The sequence below is a fragment of the Mirounga leonina genome, unplaced genomic scaffold (assembly GCF_011800145.1).
Source record: "Mirounga leonina isolate KUSES-001 unplaced genomic scaffold, KU_Mleo_1.0 Mir_376, whole genome shotgun sequence".
In the NCBI taxonomy this organism is placed as follows: Eukaryota; Metazoa; Chordata; class Mammalia; order Carnivora; family Phocidae; genus Mirounga; species Mirounga leonina.
This window is the reverse complement of record NW_023270718.1, coordinates 5438365-5452803: the sequence shown is the minus strand read 5'-3', so window position 1 is coordinate 5452803 and position 14439 is coordinate 5438365. Positions and strand designations below refer to the sequence as shown.

The window sequence follows — 14439 nt, the reverse complement described above, 5'->3', positions numbered from 1 at the left end:
GCATGGAACGGTCAATAGTGACCAATCACGCAGAACACCAAGCTAAGGACTCTGTCCTGAGGGCACTGGGGAGCCACGGGAGGATTGGGAGCAGAGGAAAGGCAGGGTCAGCTCTGGGTACAGAAAGACCCTAGGGGCACATGTAGATGGACTGGAGGGTGTGATAAGGAGGCCAGGTGAGGTCGGCATAAGAGGACGGTCCTGAGGAGATGGGCTGTCGGACAGAGAGTTTATAGAACAAGTAGAACCTAGTGGATAGGTAAGCCTTGGGGTCAAGGTGGGCCTGGGGATATATTCAGGATATAACTAAACCCAGGCAGTTCAGTGTATGAGTCTGGAGCTCAGTGGAGAAGTCAGAGCTAGGGCTAAGAAATACAAATTGCTTAACTAAACATTATTTCTGCTCTTTGGGAGAAATGAGGTCTTTAGTATATGTGGGTGTTGGGTTTTGCTTTTTGGGTTTGGGGGGTACAGTGTGGCAATAAGTAACCGACATCTTCCCCTCCTGAGTTTGCAGTCAAGTGAGAAATAGGTAAAAGAGATAGATGGAAAACCAGTATTACCTTTAATGCTGATTTTTCAGAAGTCTAATTTAGAAGACATGCTTAGCTATGTCATCAAGAGTGGACTTCCTAATGCTTCACTCAGAATTAGTAAGGTTTAAACACCCTTCTCCCCTCCAATCACAAGTAGTACCTCCTGACCCCAGGCCTAACTTGGAGGTTCCTTCACTGGGCTTTGCCTCAGAGCCTCTTTCTGTTTGTCATCATGGAAATGCTTGCTTTCTTCCCCCAGCTGGATGCCCTGGAGTTCCTCCATGAGAATGAGTACGTCCATGGAAATGTGACAGCTGAGAACATCTTTGTGAATCCAAAGGACCTGAGCCAGGTAATAGCCAAGTCCCCTCCACCCTAGGGACTCTCTGGGCCCAGGATCTCATCTGCCTCAAAACATCCATGTATCTCACAATGCTTACCGCAGACAAAGGATTGCTATCCATCATATGTAAAAGGCTCCTTGGAATAAATAAGAAGAGATAAACAACTTAGTAGAAAAATGGACAAAGGTTAGGAAAAGCAGTTCATAGAAAAAGAAATCCACAGGTTAAATATGTGAAAAGATGCTCAGCCTCCCTGAATAATGTCGGTAATCATAGAAACGAAAAATTAAAACTTCCTATTTTAGGGGTGGACAAAAAAGAATGGTATCTATTGCTGATAAGGATGTAAGGAAACAAATTTTTTATATGCTGTTGGAAGTGTGAACTGGCCAACCTTTCTGGAAGGTCATTTGGATATAGCAGTCAAAATTTTAAGTGCATATTTTTTTTCATCTACCAGTTCCTCTTTTAGGAATGTGTCCTATCCATATATTCACAGGACTGTGTAAAGATACATGTACAAAATGTTTCTGACAGCATTGATTATTAGTCAAGTGGGAAAACCTTAAGTATACACACTCCTGGTAGAGTACTGATTAAATAACTTTTTTTTTTTAAAGATTTTATTTATTTGAGGGCGCCTGGGTGGCTCAGATGGTTAAGCGTCAGCCTTCGGCTCAGGTCATGGTCCCAGGGTCCTGGGATCAAGCCCCACATTGGGCTCCTGGCTCAGTGGAGAGCCTGCTTCTCCCTCTCCCCCTGCCTCTCCTCCTGCTCATGCTCTCTCTCTCTGTCTGTATCTCTGTGTCTCAAATGAATAAATAAAATCTTTTAAAATAAATAAATAAAATGGGCGCCTGGGTGGCTCAGTTGGTTAAGCAACTGCCTTCGGCTCAGGTCATGATCCTGGAGTCTCGGGATCTAGTCCCACATCGGGCTCCCTGCTCGGCAGGGAGCCTGCTTCTCCCTCTGACCCTCCCCCCTCTCATGTGCTCTCTGTCTCTCTCATTCTCTCTGTCTCAAATAAATAAATAAAATCTTTAAATAAATAAATAATAAAATAAATAAATAAATACATACATACATACATAAAGATTTTATTTGAGAGAGAGAGCACGAGCCAGGTGAGGGGCAGAGGGAGTAGGAGAAGCAGACTCTCCACTGAGCAGGGAGCCTGATGTGGGGCTCGATCCCAGGACCCTGGGATCATGACCTGAGCCGAAGGCAGACGCTTAACTGACTGAGCCACCCAGGTGCCCCTTAAATAATGTTTTAAAGTAAATTCTAATTACTTTATTAGTTGCAAATGACAGAAGCCCAATTTAACATGGCTTTAAAAAAAATGTTTAAGGGGGTATTGCAAATTATTGGCCCATTGAGTGGGAAAATGCAGAACCTCATTGGCTTCAGACATGGCTGAACCAGATCTGTCTGGCTCCAAATGTTAATGCCTGGAACTACTATTAAAGTTCAGGGGTTGGGGCGCCTGCGTGGCTCAGTCGTTTAAGCGTCTGCCTTCAGCTCAGGTCATGATCCCAGGGTCCTGGGATTGAGCCCCACATCGGGCTCCCTGCACCATGGGGAAGCCTGCTTCTCCCTCTCCCACTCCCCCTGCTTGTGTTCCCTCTCTTGCTGTGTCTCTCTCTGTCAAAATAAATAAAATCTTTAAAAAAAAAAAAAGTTCAGGGGCCCCTGGCTGGCTCAGTCAAAAGAGTGTGCAACTCTTGATCTTGGGGTTTTGAGTTTGAGCCTCACATCCCTTTGTGGAAAACTAGAGGGGCGCCTGGGTGGCTCAGTCATTAAGCGTCTGCCTTTGGCTCAGGTCATGATCCCAGGGTCCTGGGATTGAGCCCCACATCCGCGGGAGACCTGCTTCTCTCTCTCTCACTCCCCCTGCTTGTGTTCCCTCTCTCGCTGTGTCTCTGTCTGTCAAATAAATAAATAAAAATCTTTAATGAAGAAAACTAGAGCCCACTCTACATCCATGTGTGTTTACCAGTTATTCAAAGAAAGTTAATTGAAACACGGCATAAGAAATGATTATTAGTGGTTACTTCTGAGTGGTGGGTTGGGGGCTGGAGGTGGTTGGTTTGGTTCTTTTCACTTCACACCCTTTTGTACTGTTTGGCATTCAGTTGTTTCAGATAGCACCCATGATTGAACTCTCTGACTCTGGAGTCCAAGCTCCTAACCTCCAAACTATATGGCTTCTCCCCATGTCCACACAGGTGACGCTGGCAGGCTACAGCTTCGCCTTCCGCTATGCCCCTGGCGGCAAACACGTGGCCTATGTGGAAGGCAGCAGGAGCCCACATGAGGGGGATCTTGAGTTCATTAGCCTTGACCTGCACAAGGGATGTGGTAAGAGTCCAGAGAAGGGATTCAGGACCATGGAGACATGCTTCTCATACAAGGGCAGCTCTAGGTTTTCATAACCACAGACAGCAGGTAGCCAGACACAGGAATCAGGCTAAGCGAGGTAGAATAGGGATTCAGAACCATGGACAGCCTGCATTAGGGAGTTGTAGGGCAGCCATTCAGCACCAAGGACAGCAAGCAGCTGGACACAAGGAGGTTCCACAGGTCCCGGGGTCAGATTCAAGATCTGGTTTAGACTTGGAACCCATGAGAGTTGCCCAAGAGTCATTCAGGAGAGGCTGTCAAGGAGGCATCTAGCTGTCCATGCCTGGAGCACAGGAGAAGGCCTGGATGGAGACCCACATATCAGCAGTGTCTCAGTTGTTGTCAGCTGAAGCCCTGGGAGAGGAATGAGATTATCCAAGGAAAGTGTACAGAGTAGGTATGAAGAGAGTACTTAAGGAGAAGATTCCTTGAGGCTGCGCCTCTTTCCCAAATCCCTTGATGTCATGGCCATCCACGTGTCTACCCGTGTCCTCCCACCAGACTGAGCTCCCCCAGGAAAGGGGTGGTGCCTGTCCCTCCAGCATCGAGGAGCAGAAGGTCTGGCACGGTCAACTCTTGGTGCTTGTTATATGCTTACACAAATGGTTGTCTAAATCATGCCGTTTAGGAAGCATAAAAAAAATCCTACAGTCTCCGTTATCCTCCTCTGTTGAGGCTGCGTTCAGTGTCCATCCTTCTGGGCTCCCTCATGCCTCTTCTGTAGCTCAGGTAATCCCACACCATACTTTGTCTCCATTAGACTGTCAAGGGTTAGGAGCCAACCAAACTCTTGCCTGGGATTTAAGAATGTGGAATGGGGCATGGTGCACAGAGCTCTGAGGACCCACTGAATCAATGAGTGCATGAAAGACAAGTAGACAAGGGAGTAAGCTAGTGAAAGCAGGGATGTAGGGACAGCTGAGAGAGTGAACGAAAGTAATTGATAGACTCATGAGAGCACAAGAGCAGGTGAATAAAAAGTGAATGAACAGACAAGAGCCTGTGTGCGTGGATGGTTGAGTGCATTGAGTCAGAAAAGGAGCAGAGGTGTCAGTGCATGGAGCATTCAGACTGAGCTGCCACCTCTTGCCCTCCCTCCCCAGGGCCTTCCCGCCGCAGTGACCTCCAGACCCTGGGCTACTGTTTGCTGAAGTGGCTCTACGGGATCCTGCCGTGGACAAACTGCCTTCCCAACATCGAGGGTATCATGAAGCTGAAACAGAAGTGAGTCTGGGGGTCAGCAGAACCCAGCACTGGCCCAGCATCCCCGAAGGTGGGGCAGAAGCTCAGAACCCAGCAGGGAACAAAAAGGAGGGGGAGGCAGCGTCCAGCAGAGCCAAGGCCTCTGCAGTACTTGGGTGTGTCCTGTAGCATCCATTCCAGCAGACAAGTGTGGGCTCTGGAGTCACGCTCCTGGGGTCAGACTCTGACCCCACCACTGCAGTGTGTTGGGTGGGCAGCCTAATAACCTCCACAAGCCTCGGTGTTCTCTCTGGGATGAGATCTTATTAGCACCTACCTCAGGGCCTGTGGAAGGATTCAGGGGAGTCAGGTACATAGCACTCAGCACAGAGCCTGACCTGTAGAAAATACTCATGGTGCAGAGGACACCATGACTCATTCACTCCTTCACAGACAAGTGGGCAACCTGAGCAGTGAAGCCTGGGCCCTGCTTCAGCATGTGGCAACACTGGCCACCCGAGTCCACACTTCCTGTCCCTGCCCTCTGCTTGTAAAACCACCGGATCCTGCTAGCTCTGGTTTAGACATTCAGTACCAGGGACAGCGCAACAGTAGCTGGTCCCCGAGAGACATTCAGCACCACGGACAGCAAGCAGCAGGGCTGGGAGGGAAGTGCACACGGCCACTTTGGTCTTCAGCACCAACGACCGTGGACAGCTGGGACGAGGGAAGCCCTGCGGGAGGTTGGGACTCAAGATCTGGTACAGCTGCGGGGGCGGGGGTGAGAGTTGCCCAGGAGTCATCCAGAGGGCCCATCTAGGAGATGGTTGGCCATCCATGTGTGAAGTGCAGGAATGAAGTCTAAACAGAGACTCAGACCTCATTGCTATCTCAGGAGTTGTCAGCAGAAGCCCTGGGAGAGAATGGGATTATCCAGGGAAAGTGTGCCTGGTGGGAAGAGGGAAAACTCCAGGGAATGGCATCGAGTCCCTCATGCCTCGTGCTTCTCAGTTCTCTGTGTGCCGTGCCGCTGGTTCATGCTGAGCCTCTCTCTCGTTCTATTTTTCCCTTTTATAACCCCCCACCATCTTCTCTCAACCATGGACACCCACTCAAACATACTTAACATATGTTCTACTAATACATTTGCTTAAGTGTATCTGTATCCTTAACTCGCGTGGTGGTGGTGGCACTATGTGTGTTTGACCTGCATAAATACTATTCTGCTCTAAATGTCATTTGTTTCTGGCATTTTTCACTCAGCACCATGTTCTTCAACTTTAGCCACATCATTACACGTGCATTGAGTTTACTGCTTCTGATTCCTGCTTTTCAATGAGTTGTATAGACGTGTCTGTGACCTTCAACAATCTATGATGAGTGTATTTAATTTGCATAAATAGTACTGAGTTCTAAATTTCATTCTGTTTCTCGCTTTCTTTCACTTAGTGCTGTATTTTCTAATTTTAGCTAAGTTGCTAGTTCACTGCCTCCAAATACTGCTCCTGGATTTGTTTGTTTGGATGTATCTGGATCTTGAAAAATCCGTGATGTTGCTGTTGGGTGTGTATTTGGTTGGCACAAATGGTACCATGCCCTGAATCTCCTCCTCCTTCAGATTTCTGCTCAATCACTCCCCAAGGGAGGGCGTCAGGTTTCCTGCCTGTGGTGCTCAGAAGAAGGGATCTGCCCCCATCACACTGGCCTGCTCGTAATGACCTATTCGAGGCCAGCGTTTATCATACACTTGTCTGTGCCAGGCACTGTGCCCAGTGCTTCCTGTGTCATCCTCAGAACAATTCTGAGGTAAATGCTCTTATGACTGAGGCACAGAGAGCTCAGGGAATCAGCCCAGGTCACACAACCACTAAGGAGAGGTGCTTAGACTCACAGCCAGGCCATTCGACTCCAGAGAAGCCTCTTTCACCTCGTAGCCGTGTGGGAGGCTTATCACAGATGGATTGATGGCGCTCAGATGCAGCCTTCCTTCACTCATCAGATACTTATTGAGCACTTATTATGCACCACACCATGGTCTAGTCCCTGTGGTCACGGGAATAACTGAGACAAATACCCTCTGGGAACTCCTATCCTAGTGGAGGTGACAGACAGTAAAGAGACAACGAGTGAAACACAGAGCATGTCACAGGCCAGACTGGTTGAGACCGTCGGGCCAGAGCCCTGGGTACCCACCAGGGGGACTGTCAGGGTGTGGGCACGCACCACTCCTTTAGATTTAATGGCCAGGGCAGGTCTCACGGCAATGGTGACAGGTGAGTCGCCTCCAGAAGGGCAGTGAGGCAAGGAGGATGTCTCACTTTGGCGCTGATATGCCCTTGACCTGCAGAAGGAGGAAGAGACACACAGAGAGAGGCCCTGGGCTCCCAGGCTTCCACAAGCAACCTCTGCCTCAGAAGCCAGCCTCAGAACCCACCACAACATGAGCCCATTGCCCTATTTTCTCAGAATTTATTTTTGCACTTCCTTTCTAGTTTTCCAGTAGCTCTCCATTTTTGAAACGAGGCCAGGTGAGAAGGAGTCAGAGAATTGGTAACTGTGGCAGTAGGAGCGTATGGCCCAACTGCTAAAGCATTAAATGTGCCGGAAGCCTGTGAACAGCTCCTTCCCGCACTTCTGTTGTGTTAAGGACAAAGCTGAACTGCTCTTACAAGGAGATCCTAAACCACGGTGGCTCAGACGAGGTAGATGTTTACTTCCCTCTCGGGAACAGAGCCTTGGCCCCTTCAACATGCGTATATCCTCCTGTGGGGCTAGCTTTGCCGCCCCCATCTCTTGTTGCTTTGGAAGGGCAGGACTGGGAATGACATGCGTCTCTTGGTCACATGGCCACCCCAAGCTGCAGTGGGAGCTAGGAAACATCTCTGGCCTGGGGCTGCTGACCCTTGGGATTGTGCCCTTAAAGGGGAGAAGTGACAGTGGACAGCAGGTAGAGACCCCTCCACAGTGCCACCTTCAGCCAAATTTCTGTGCGGGCAGGGACTGCATCAGCTCTCCCCCTCACTGTAGTGCTCACAGCACAGCACTTGGCACATGGTGGGTGCTCACGAAATAGTTGCAGAATGAATGAACAAGGAAAGCATGCGTGAGCCTTCATTCACCAGCCCAGGCTTCCATGTGGACCCACGGGTCAGGCAGACGCAGCCCCGGCCTTGGGGAGTTCCCAGGCTGGGAGGACACGCCTGGGCAGGAAGCAGGTGCTGCCTGTGAGGGTGGAGGCAGCCCCAGGAGCATCGTGGGAGCAGAGTGGAGGCAGATCACCTGGCCTCAGGCCACTGGGTGCCTTTACCCAAGAGATGCCTGACCCAGTGTGTACAGAGCAGAGGGCTTTCCCAGACAGGCAAGGGAGGCAAGATGTCTACGCAGATAGGATAGCACATACATGAACTACTCATTCATCCAGAGCCTGTTTCCCGAGGACATTTATGTGCCAGTCCTTGTGCTGGGAAATGCTGAAGACCCAGATGTGAATCAGCGGAGGGCACCACTTGTCATCGGTGAAATCACCCATCGAGGCTTCACTGGGTTGAATCCTCCATCCACTGCTTCCTCTGATTCCTAAGAACAGCCCTATCCCCCTTTTCACATCTTTGCCGCTTTCCACTTCAAGAGAGATCATCAGTGAGTGGGATGTGCTTTCCTAAGAGGCTCTGCGCTCACCAAATTAGTGCAGAGTAAATAAGATAGGTCCTAGTAATAATTTTAAAATAGATGATTTAAGATAACAGTTCATTCCCTGAGCCCCAGATCCCAATCACAACCGCAGAGGGAAGGTCAGAAACATCAAGATGCTCCACAGGGGGATGGGGATGGTGGTGATGAGCTCCTTATAGACACCGCACCCAGCCTCGAGTGCACTAACACAAAAGACTAGGAGGGGGCGATGTTGCTACATGCACATTTTCTGGAACCCTAACTTGTCCTCTAGGGCTTCCTCCTGGTGTGCATGGCCTTTTTCCATTCATTCAACATTTTTTCATTTTTTGTACATTCTAGTTTGCAATGGAATGAATGAATAAAAGAAACAGGAGAGACATTTTGGTTCTCTGAGGCTTTCTGGTGTGCAAATCCCCTCTGCGAAAGCCCAGGTGCTGGTGGGATTTGGTCCCCGCTCTTAAGGCTGCAGGTTTGGCAGGGAGGTTCCACAGACACCAACAGCCAGTGGTAGAGTTACTCGTGCAATTTAAAGCATTCGAGAGGCACAGCTCTTTGGTGCCATCACTCAGCCATTTGCCACACATATCCTGAGGCTGCCGGGAGAGATGAGGGTCAGACCTGCATGGCCCTTCCTGTGTCTTTGACAATTGCCTTAGGGCATCCGGGGACTATGCACACAGTGCCCAGGCACCCGGGAAGGATCTCTTTCTCTGTCTGGAGGGGTTATGGGGAGGCTTCTAGGTGACCAGCCCTTGAGCAGTGTCCAGAAGAGAGAGGAGCCACCTGCTGGGGGCCAAGATGGGGGAAGACTGTCCAGGGCAGAGGGAACAGTATGTGATGTGCCAAGGCCAAGAGACGTGGGTGGATGCTGGACCTAGTTAGGGGACCTGAGAGGGTTTGGTGTGACCGGAGCATGAGATGAAAGGAGGATATCAGAGAGACAAGGCCAGAGGAACTGGCAGCACTGCATGCTAGGGGTTTTCCCCCAGGGCACTGGGGAGTCCCCTGAGGGCTGTGAGCAGGAAGGGGCAGAGTCAGTTCTCGGCATAGAAACTCTAGCGCCATGTGGGGGATGCACGGGAAGCTGGGGAGGAGGCTGAGGTCTAGGGAGAGAGGATGAGGACTGAAGTGGACAGAGAGGGGATGGGACAGAGAGGATCAGGGAGCAGGAGGGTGGAGCTTAGGGACTTCTGGGCTGTGGCTGGGGGAGACACGGACAGCACCCAAGCACTGTGTGGATAGTGGGGAGCCAAGCTGGTGGTCCAGGCCAGAGAAGACACAGTGGGCTGGGACTGTGAGGACGGAACGAAGGAAGTAGATGAATTTCTGTTTTTTCTTGAGTGGTCCAAGAGGTTTTGCGCACGCGTGTGTGTGTGTGTACAAATACATGTGTGCGTTTATAAAGAGGAAGATAGTCAATCCTCATGATTCACAAGTTCCGTATTTGTGAATTTGCCTGTTCACCGAAAGGTATTTGTAACTGCAGATTCGGTACTCACAGTGCTTTCCAGATCATTCTCAGACACACGCAGAGTAGAGAAAATTTTGAGTTCTCTGATGCACGCAATCCCAGCCGAGGTCAAAAAAGGTGATGCTCTGCCTTCTCATTTTGAATCTCACCCTATAAATAAGGGTCCTTTATGTGGTCCGTTTAATGCCAGATTTCTGTGCTTTTCATTAGTGGTTGGCGATTTCGCTGTTTAAAATGGTCCCACAGGGCGCCTGAGTGGGTCAGTCGGTTAAGCGTCTGCCTTAGGCTCAGGTGATGATCCCAGGGTCCTGGGATCGAGCCCTACATCGGGCTCCCTGCTCGGCGGAGAGCCTGCTTCTCCCTCTCCCTCTGTCTGCCGCTCTGCCTACTTGTGCTCTCTCTCTATCTCTGTTAAATAAATAAATAAAAATCTTTTAAAAAATAATTAAAAAAAAATAAAATGGTCCCACACATGGTGCTGAAGAGCTGTCTAGTGTTCCTAAAGTGTAAGCAGGCTGGGATGTGCCTTACAGAGAAAATGGGTGTGTTAGGTGGGCATCCTTCAGGCACGAGATATAGTGCTGCTGGCTATGAGTTCAATGTGAATAAATCAACAATATATTAAGCAAGGTATCTTTATTTTTTTTTAAAGATTTTATTTATTTATTTGAGAGAGAGAGAATGAGAGAGAGAGCGTGCACATGAGAGGGGGGAGGGTCAGAGGGAGAAGCAGACTCCCCGCCTAGCAGGGAGCCCGATGCGGGACTCGATCCCGGGACTCCAGGATCATGACCTGAGCCGAAGGCAGTCGCCCAACCAACTGAGCCACCCAGGCGTCCCAAGCAAGGTATCTTTAAACACAAACACACATAAGACAAAGTTAAGTCGGGATCAGTTGAAGTCACAAGGAAAACATTGTAACCATAACCCCGCAGGAACCTGATGCTATGTTTCCCCTAAAAGCATTCACTGACTGGGTGTTGGCAGCCCCACTACAGGGCATAACTACCACAAGTAACAGGAGTCTCTGGTACATCTGCTAGACATTCTGCTTTAAAAGTTTTCTCTCCCTTCCCTAAAAGACCTCTTGCATGCACCTCTGTCCTGTCAGGTTTCTTGACAACCCGGAGACCCTCGTGGGACGGTGCAGTCGTTGGACCTGTCCCTCAGGTATGTCCTGCAGGGGGACAGAACAGTTGGGGGCTGTGGTGGGGACGGGTGGCTTGGGTCCATCCTGGCGTTGCCTCTCCAAATTGCATGTGCATCTGTGCCCCTTCTAGAAAAACCAAAATCTTCCCCCCAAAATCCAGAAGTGTCTCTGAAGAACAACACACACACACACACAGCCACACACAATATTGTATTTCTCTACGAAAATTTCTTTGGGATGGCAATACGGGCCAGGTTCTGCCAGGTGATTCTTCTCCTGGTGCCACAAGGCAGGGGAATGCACACTGATGCCACCATTCGGCGGCTCGACCAGGGCGGGCTTGTTCAGTGCTCCTCTCTCCTGTCTGGCCATTGAAGCTAGCTTGTCACTGGCAGGTCTGGGAGGCCTCAGCTCCGGGCTTCTCCTCAAAGCTCTGTCAGGGCAGCTGTCCAAGAGGACGTGAGGGGACGCTGCAGAGCAGAAGAGGCCCAGAGCATCACTCTGCCACGTTCAAACAAGTCACAAGGCCATCCCAGACTCCAGAGGTGGCCAAGTAGCTCCACCCCGTGATGGGAGAAGCAGCAGACATTGCAAAGGGACACAGGGCAGAGATGGGAGGGGCTGCACCTCTGCAAGCTCCTGCCGGGGCTTCCTTAATGTATGAAGCAAACACAGATAAATACGCGCACACCTGGCTTTGTCTTACAGAACCGTTGTTTTTACAAAACTATTTTTTTTAAGATTTTATTTATTTATTTGAGAGAAGGTGGGGGGCATGAGCAGGAGGGAGCAGCAGAGGGAGAGGGAGAAGCAGACTCCCTGCCAAGCAGGGAGCCCGATGCGGGACTCCATCCCAGGATCCCAGGATCATGACCTGAGCCGAAGGCAGACGCTTAACCAACGGAGCGCCCCGCAGAACTACTATTTTTAAAAATGAAAATAGGCTCGCCTTACATACATTTTGGTCAACATCTTGTTTTCATTAATCGACACTGGCTTTTCTGCGTTCTTACTCCTAGATCCACTGCAACCTTTTTTTTTTTTTTAATAGCCACACAATATCCATGATTTGGCTAAACCATCATTTTTTTTAAAGATTTTATTTATTTATTGGACACAGAGAGAGAGAGAGCATAGGCAGGGGGAGCGGCAGACAGAGGGAGAAGGACAAGCAGACTCCCCGCCGAGCAGGGAGCCCCATGCGGGACTCGATCCCAGGACCCCGGGATCATGCCCTGAGCTGAAGGCAGACACCTAACCAACTGAGCCACCCAGGCGCCCCAAAACCATCATTCTTAAAGCCAATCCCCATGACTGGAGATTTAGACTGTTGTTTTTTTTTTTTCCCTAGTGTCCCTTTTGTAGAACTTCCACATTGCTCTCTAAACACGAGGCGGAAAGACAGAAATGGGTAGTTTGTCCCTTCTAGCTCAGTAAGGGCTCATTAGTTACCTGAAATCCTGGGTTCAGATCATGACTCTGCTCAAGTCACTTTCCCCTCCAGCCCTGGGTTCTTGGGCCATGAGGAATGAGCCCCTGGGTTAGTTCCCTGAGGCTCAGCCATTCTAAGCCAAGCTGGTCATTGGGTGTGCGGGGAGGAGAACATTCTGCACCCCACCACCACCCCGCTCTGCGCTACCGGCCAGGGGACTTTCATTGGGTAAATGCCCCTCTGAGCCTCAGCCTCCCCACTGAGTAAAATGGGGCCCATAATGGCCCCTACCTCCCAAGTTGCCCTGAGCACTCGGGCGCTGCCTTGGCTTCTGCTGCAACCCTAATGAAATGTACTTTCTAGCTGAGAGCCCAGCCTGCGATAGGCAGTCCCCAAGTGCAAGCTATTATTGACTATTGTTATTAGTATCATAATTGGCACTTTTTAAACTGTGATGATGGTATTGTATTTATTTAGGGGAAAAAAACCCAAAAGGACCTTTATTTCTCTCTTTTAAAGTAGCCCTTTTAAACTGTATCTCTGGGGCCACCGCCTGTTTTGTAATGGGGGGAGGGTTGTTTGGTTAGTTTGCTTTACGTTTTGAAATAGCTGAGGTTAAGCATCTGACTTCGGCTCAGGTCATGATCCCGGGGTCCTGGGATCCAGCCCTGGGGGGGACTCCACACTCAGCAGGGAGTCTGCTTCTCCCTCTCCATCGGCCCCTCCTCCCACTCGCGCCAGCACCCCTCCTTCTGCTTGTGTGTACTCTCGCTCTCTCAAATAAATAAATAAAATCTTAAAAAAAAAATAAGTAGCCGAGGGAAAAAATCGAAAGAACATTTCATGGTACGTGAAACTTGTCTAAAATCAGCCTGCAGCGTCCATAAACAGACCTGTCTTGCCTCACTCACAGCTGTGCCCACCGGCTTACGTTCATCTGTGGCTACTTCTAGCCACACAGACCCCGCCCCCCCCCCCCACACACACAAAGCCCAAACTGTCACCCTCTGGCACTTTACAGTGAAAGCTTGCTGACCCCTGTTTCAGGAATACACACTAACTGTTTATAGGGAAACTGATATCATTAGCTGGGATTTGCTTGACCCCAATGCCAGAGGGGGAAGTGACAGGGGTATTGATGAACGAGATTGGCTGTGAGATGGTAGTTGTTGAAACTGGGTAATGGGTATACTGGTGCTGGTGATGCCACTCTATTGTTACATATGTTTGATGTTTTAAAAAAAAAATTGGGGGCGCCTGGGTGGCTCAGTCGTTAAGCGTCTGCCTTCGGCTCAGGTCATGATCCTGGAGTCCCGGGATCGAGTCCCACATCGGGCTCCCTGTTCGACGAGAAGCCTGCTTCTCCCTCTCCCACTCCCCCTGCTTGTGTTCCCTCTCTCGCTATGTCTCTCTCTGTCAAATAAATAAATAAAATCTTAAAAAATAATAATAATAAAAATTTAAAAAAATAAAAATAAAAATTTAATCAAAGTGCCTGAGGCAGTTCCAGGCACAGAGGGAGCACTGAGCAAATGGGCACCATGGTGGAGACTGGGCACAGCCCCCCAGGCTCTGGGTTGGGGGCCCTTCTCAGGCCTCTCTCATGGTGGGGGGTGTCTTGACCACAGAGACCCTGCAGGAGTACATGAAGGTGGTGATGAGCCTCGGGTATGACGAGAAGCCGCCCTACGCCATGCTGAGGAACAATCTAGAAGCACCGCTGCGGGATCTGTGGGTGTCAGCCTACGACCCCGTGGACGTCCACATGGTTCCATAGGTGGGTTCTGATAGGAGGAGTTCGTGAGTCTGAGCCCCACCCCCCCATACCCCCACCCCTACTTCCCAGACACCATTTACTCCAGGGCCAAACTCCCAGTTAGATGCTGGACTTTTCCACAGGGTTCTTGAACCTTCCAGCCCTCGGGAATGGCAAGTAGCTCGAAGCTGACTCAAATCGGCTTTAAGGAAAAGGGGGATTGATGGGCTCTTGTAGCAAGAAACTTCCAAGGGGAAAGCTTTAGGCATGACTGGATTCGGGGCCAGGAAAACAGAATCAAGATGCGATCGCTCTCTCCATCTTTCTCTCTTTCTTCATCCCTCTGTTTCTGTATCCCTCTATCCATCCGTCCATCTGCAGCCTCTGCTTTCCTTTGGGTTGACTCCCCACCCCCTTGTCGTGCCCGGTGCCACACCCAGCTCTTCCCTGTCAGCACAGAAGGTCCACGACCTTGTTTATGGCGGCACCA

The 14439-nt window shown here is 50.0% G+C and overlaps 1 protein-coding gene across 3 annotated transcripts in view; it reads left to right on the top strand.

Moving 5' to 3' along the window:
• VRK3 (VRK serine/threonine kinase 3) overlaps positions 1–14439 on the top strand; it is a 34831-nt gene that overhangs the window by 18180 nt on the left and 2212 nt on the right. For all 3 annotated transcript variants that reach the window (XM_034987031.1, XM_034987032.1, XM_034987033.1), the window contains exons 10-14: positions 796–888; positions 3109–3241; positions 4387–4507; positions 10723–10781; positions 13822–13970. In XM_034987031.1, coding sequence (XP_034842922.1) covers positions 796–888; positions 3109–3241; positions 4387–4507; positions 10723–10781; positions 13822–13970 — 555 coding nt within the window. The remainder of the gene's footprint in view (positions 1–795; positions 889–3108; positions 3242–4386; positions 4508–10722; positions 10782–13821; positions 13971–14439) is intronic.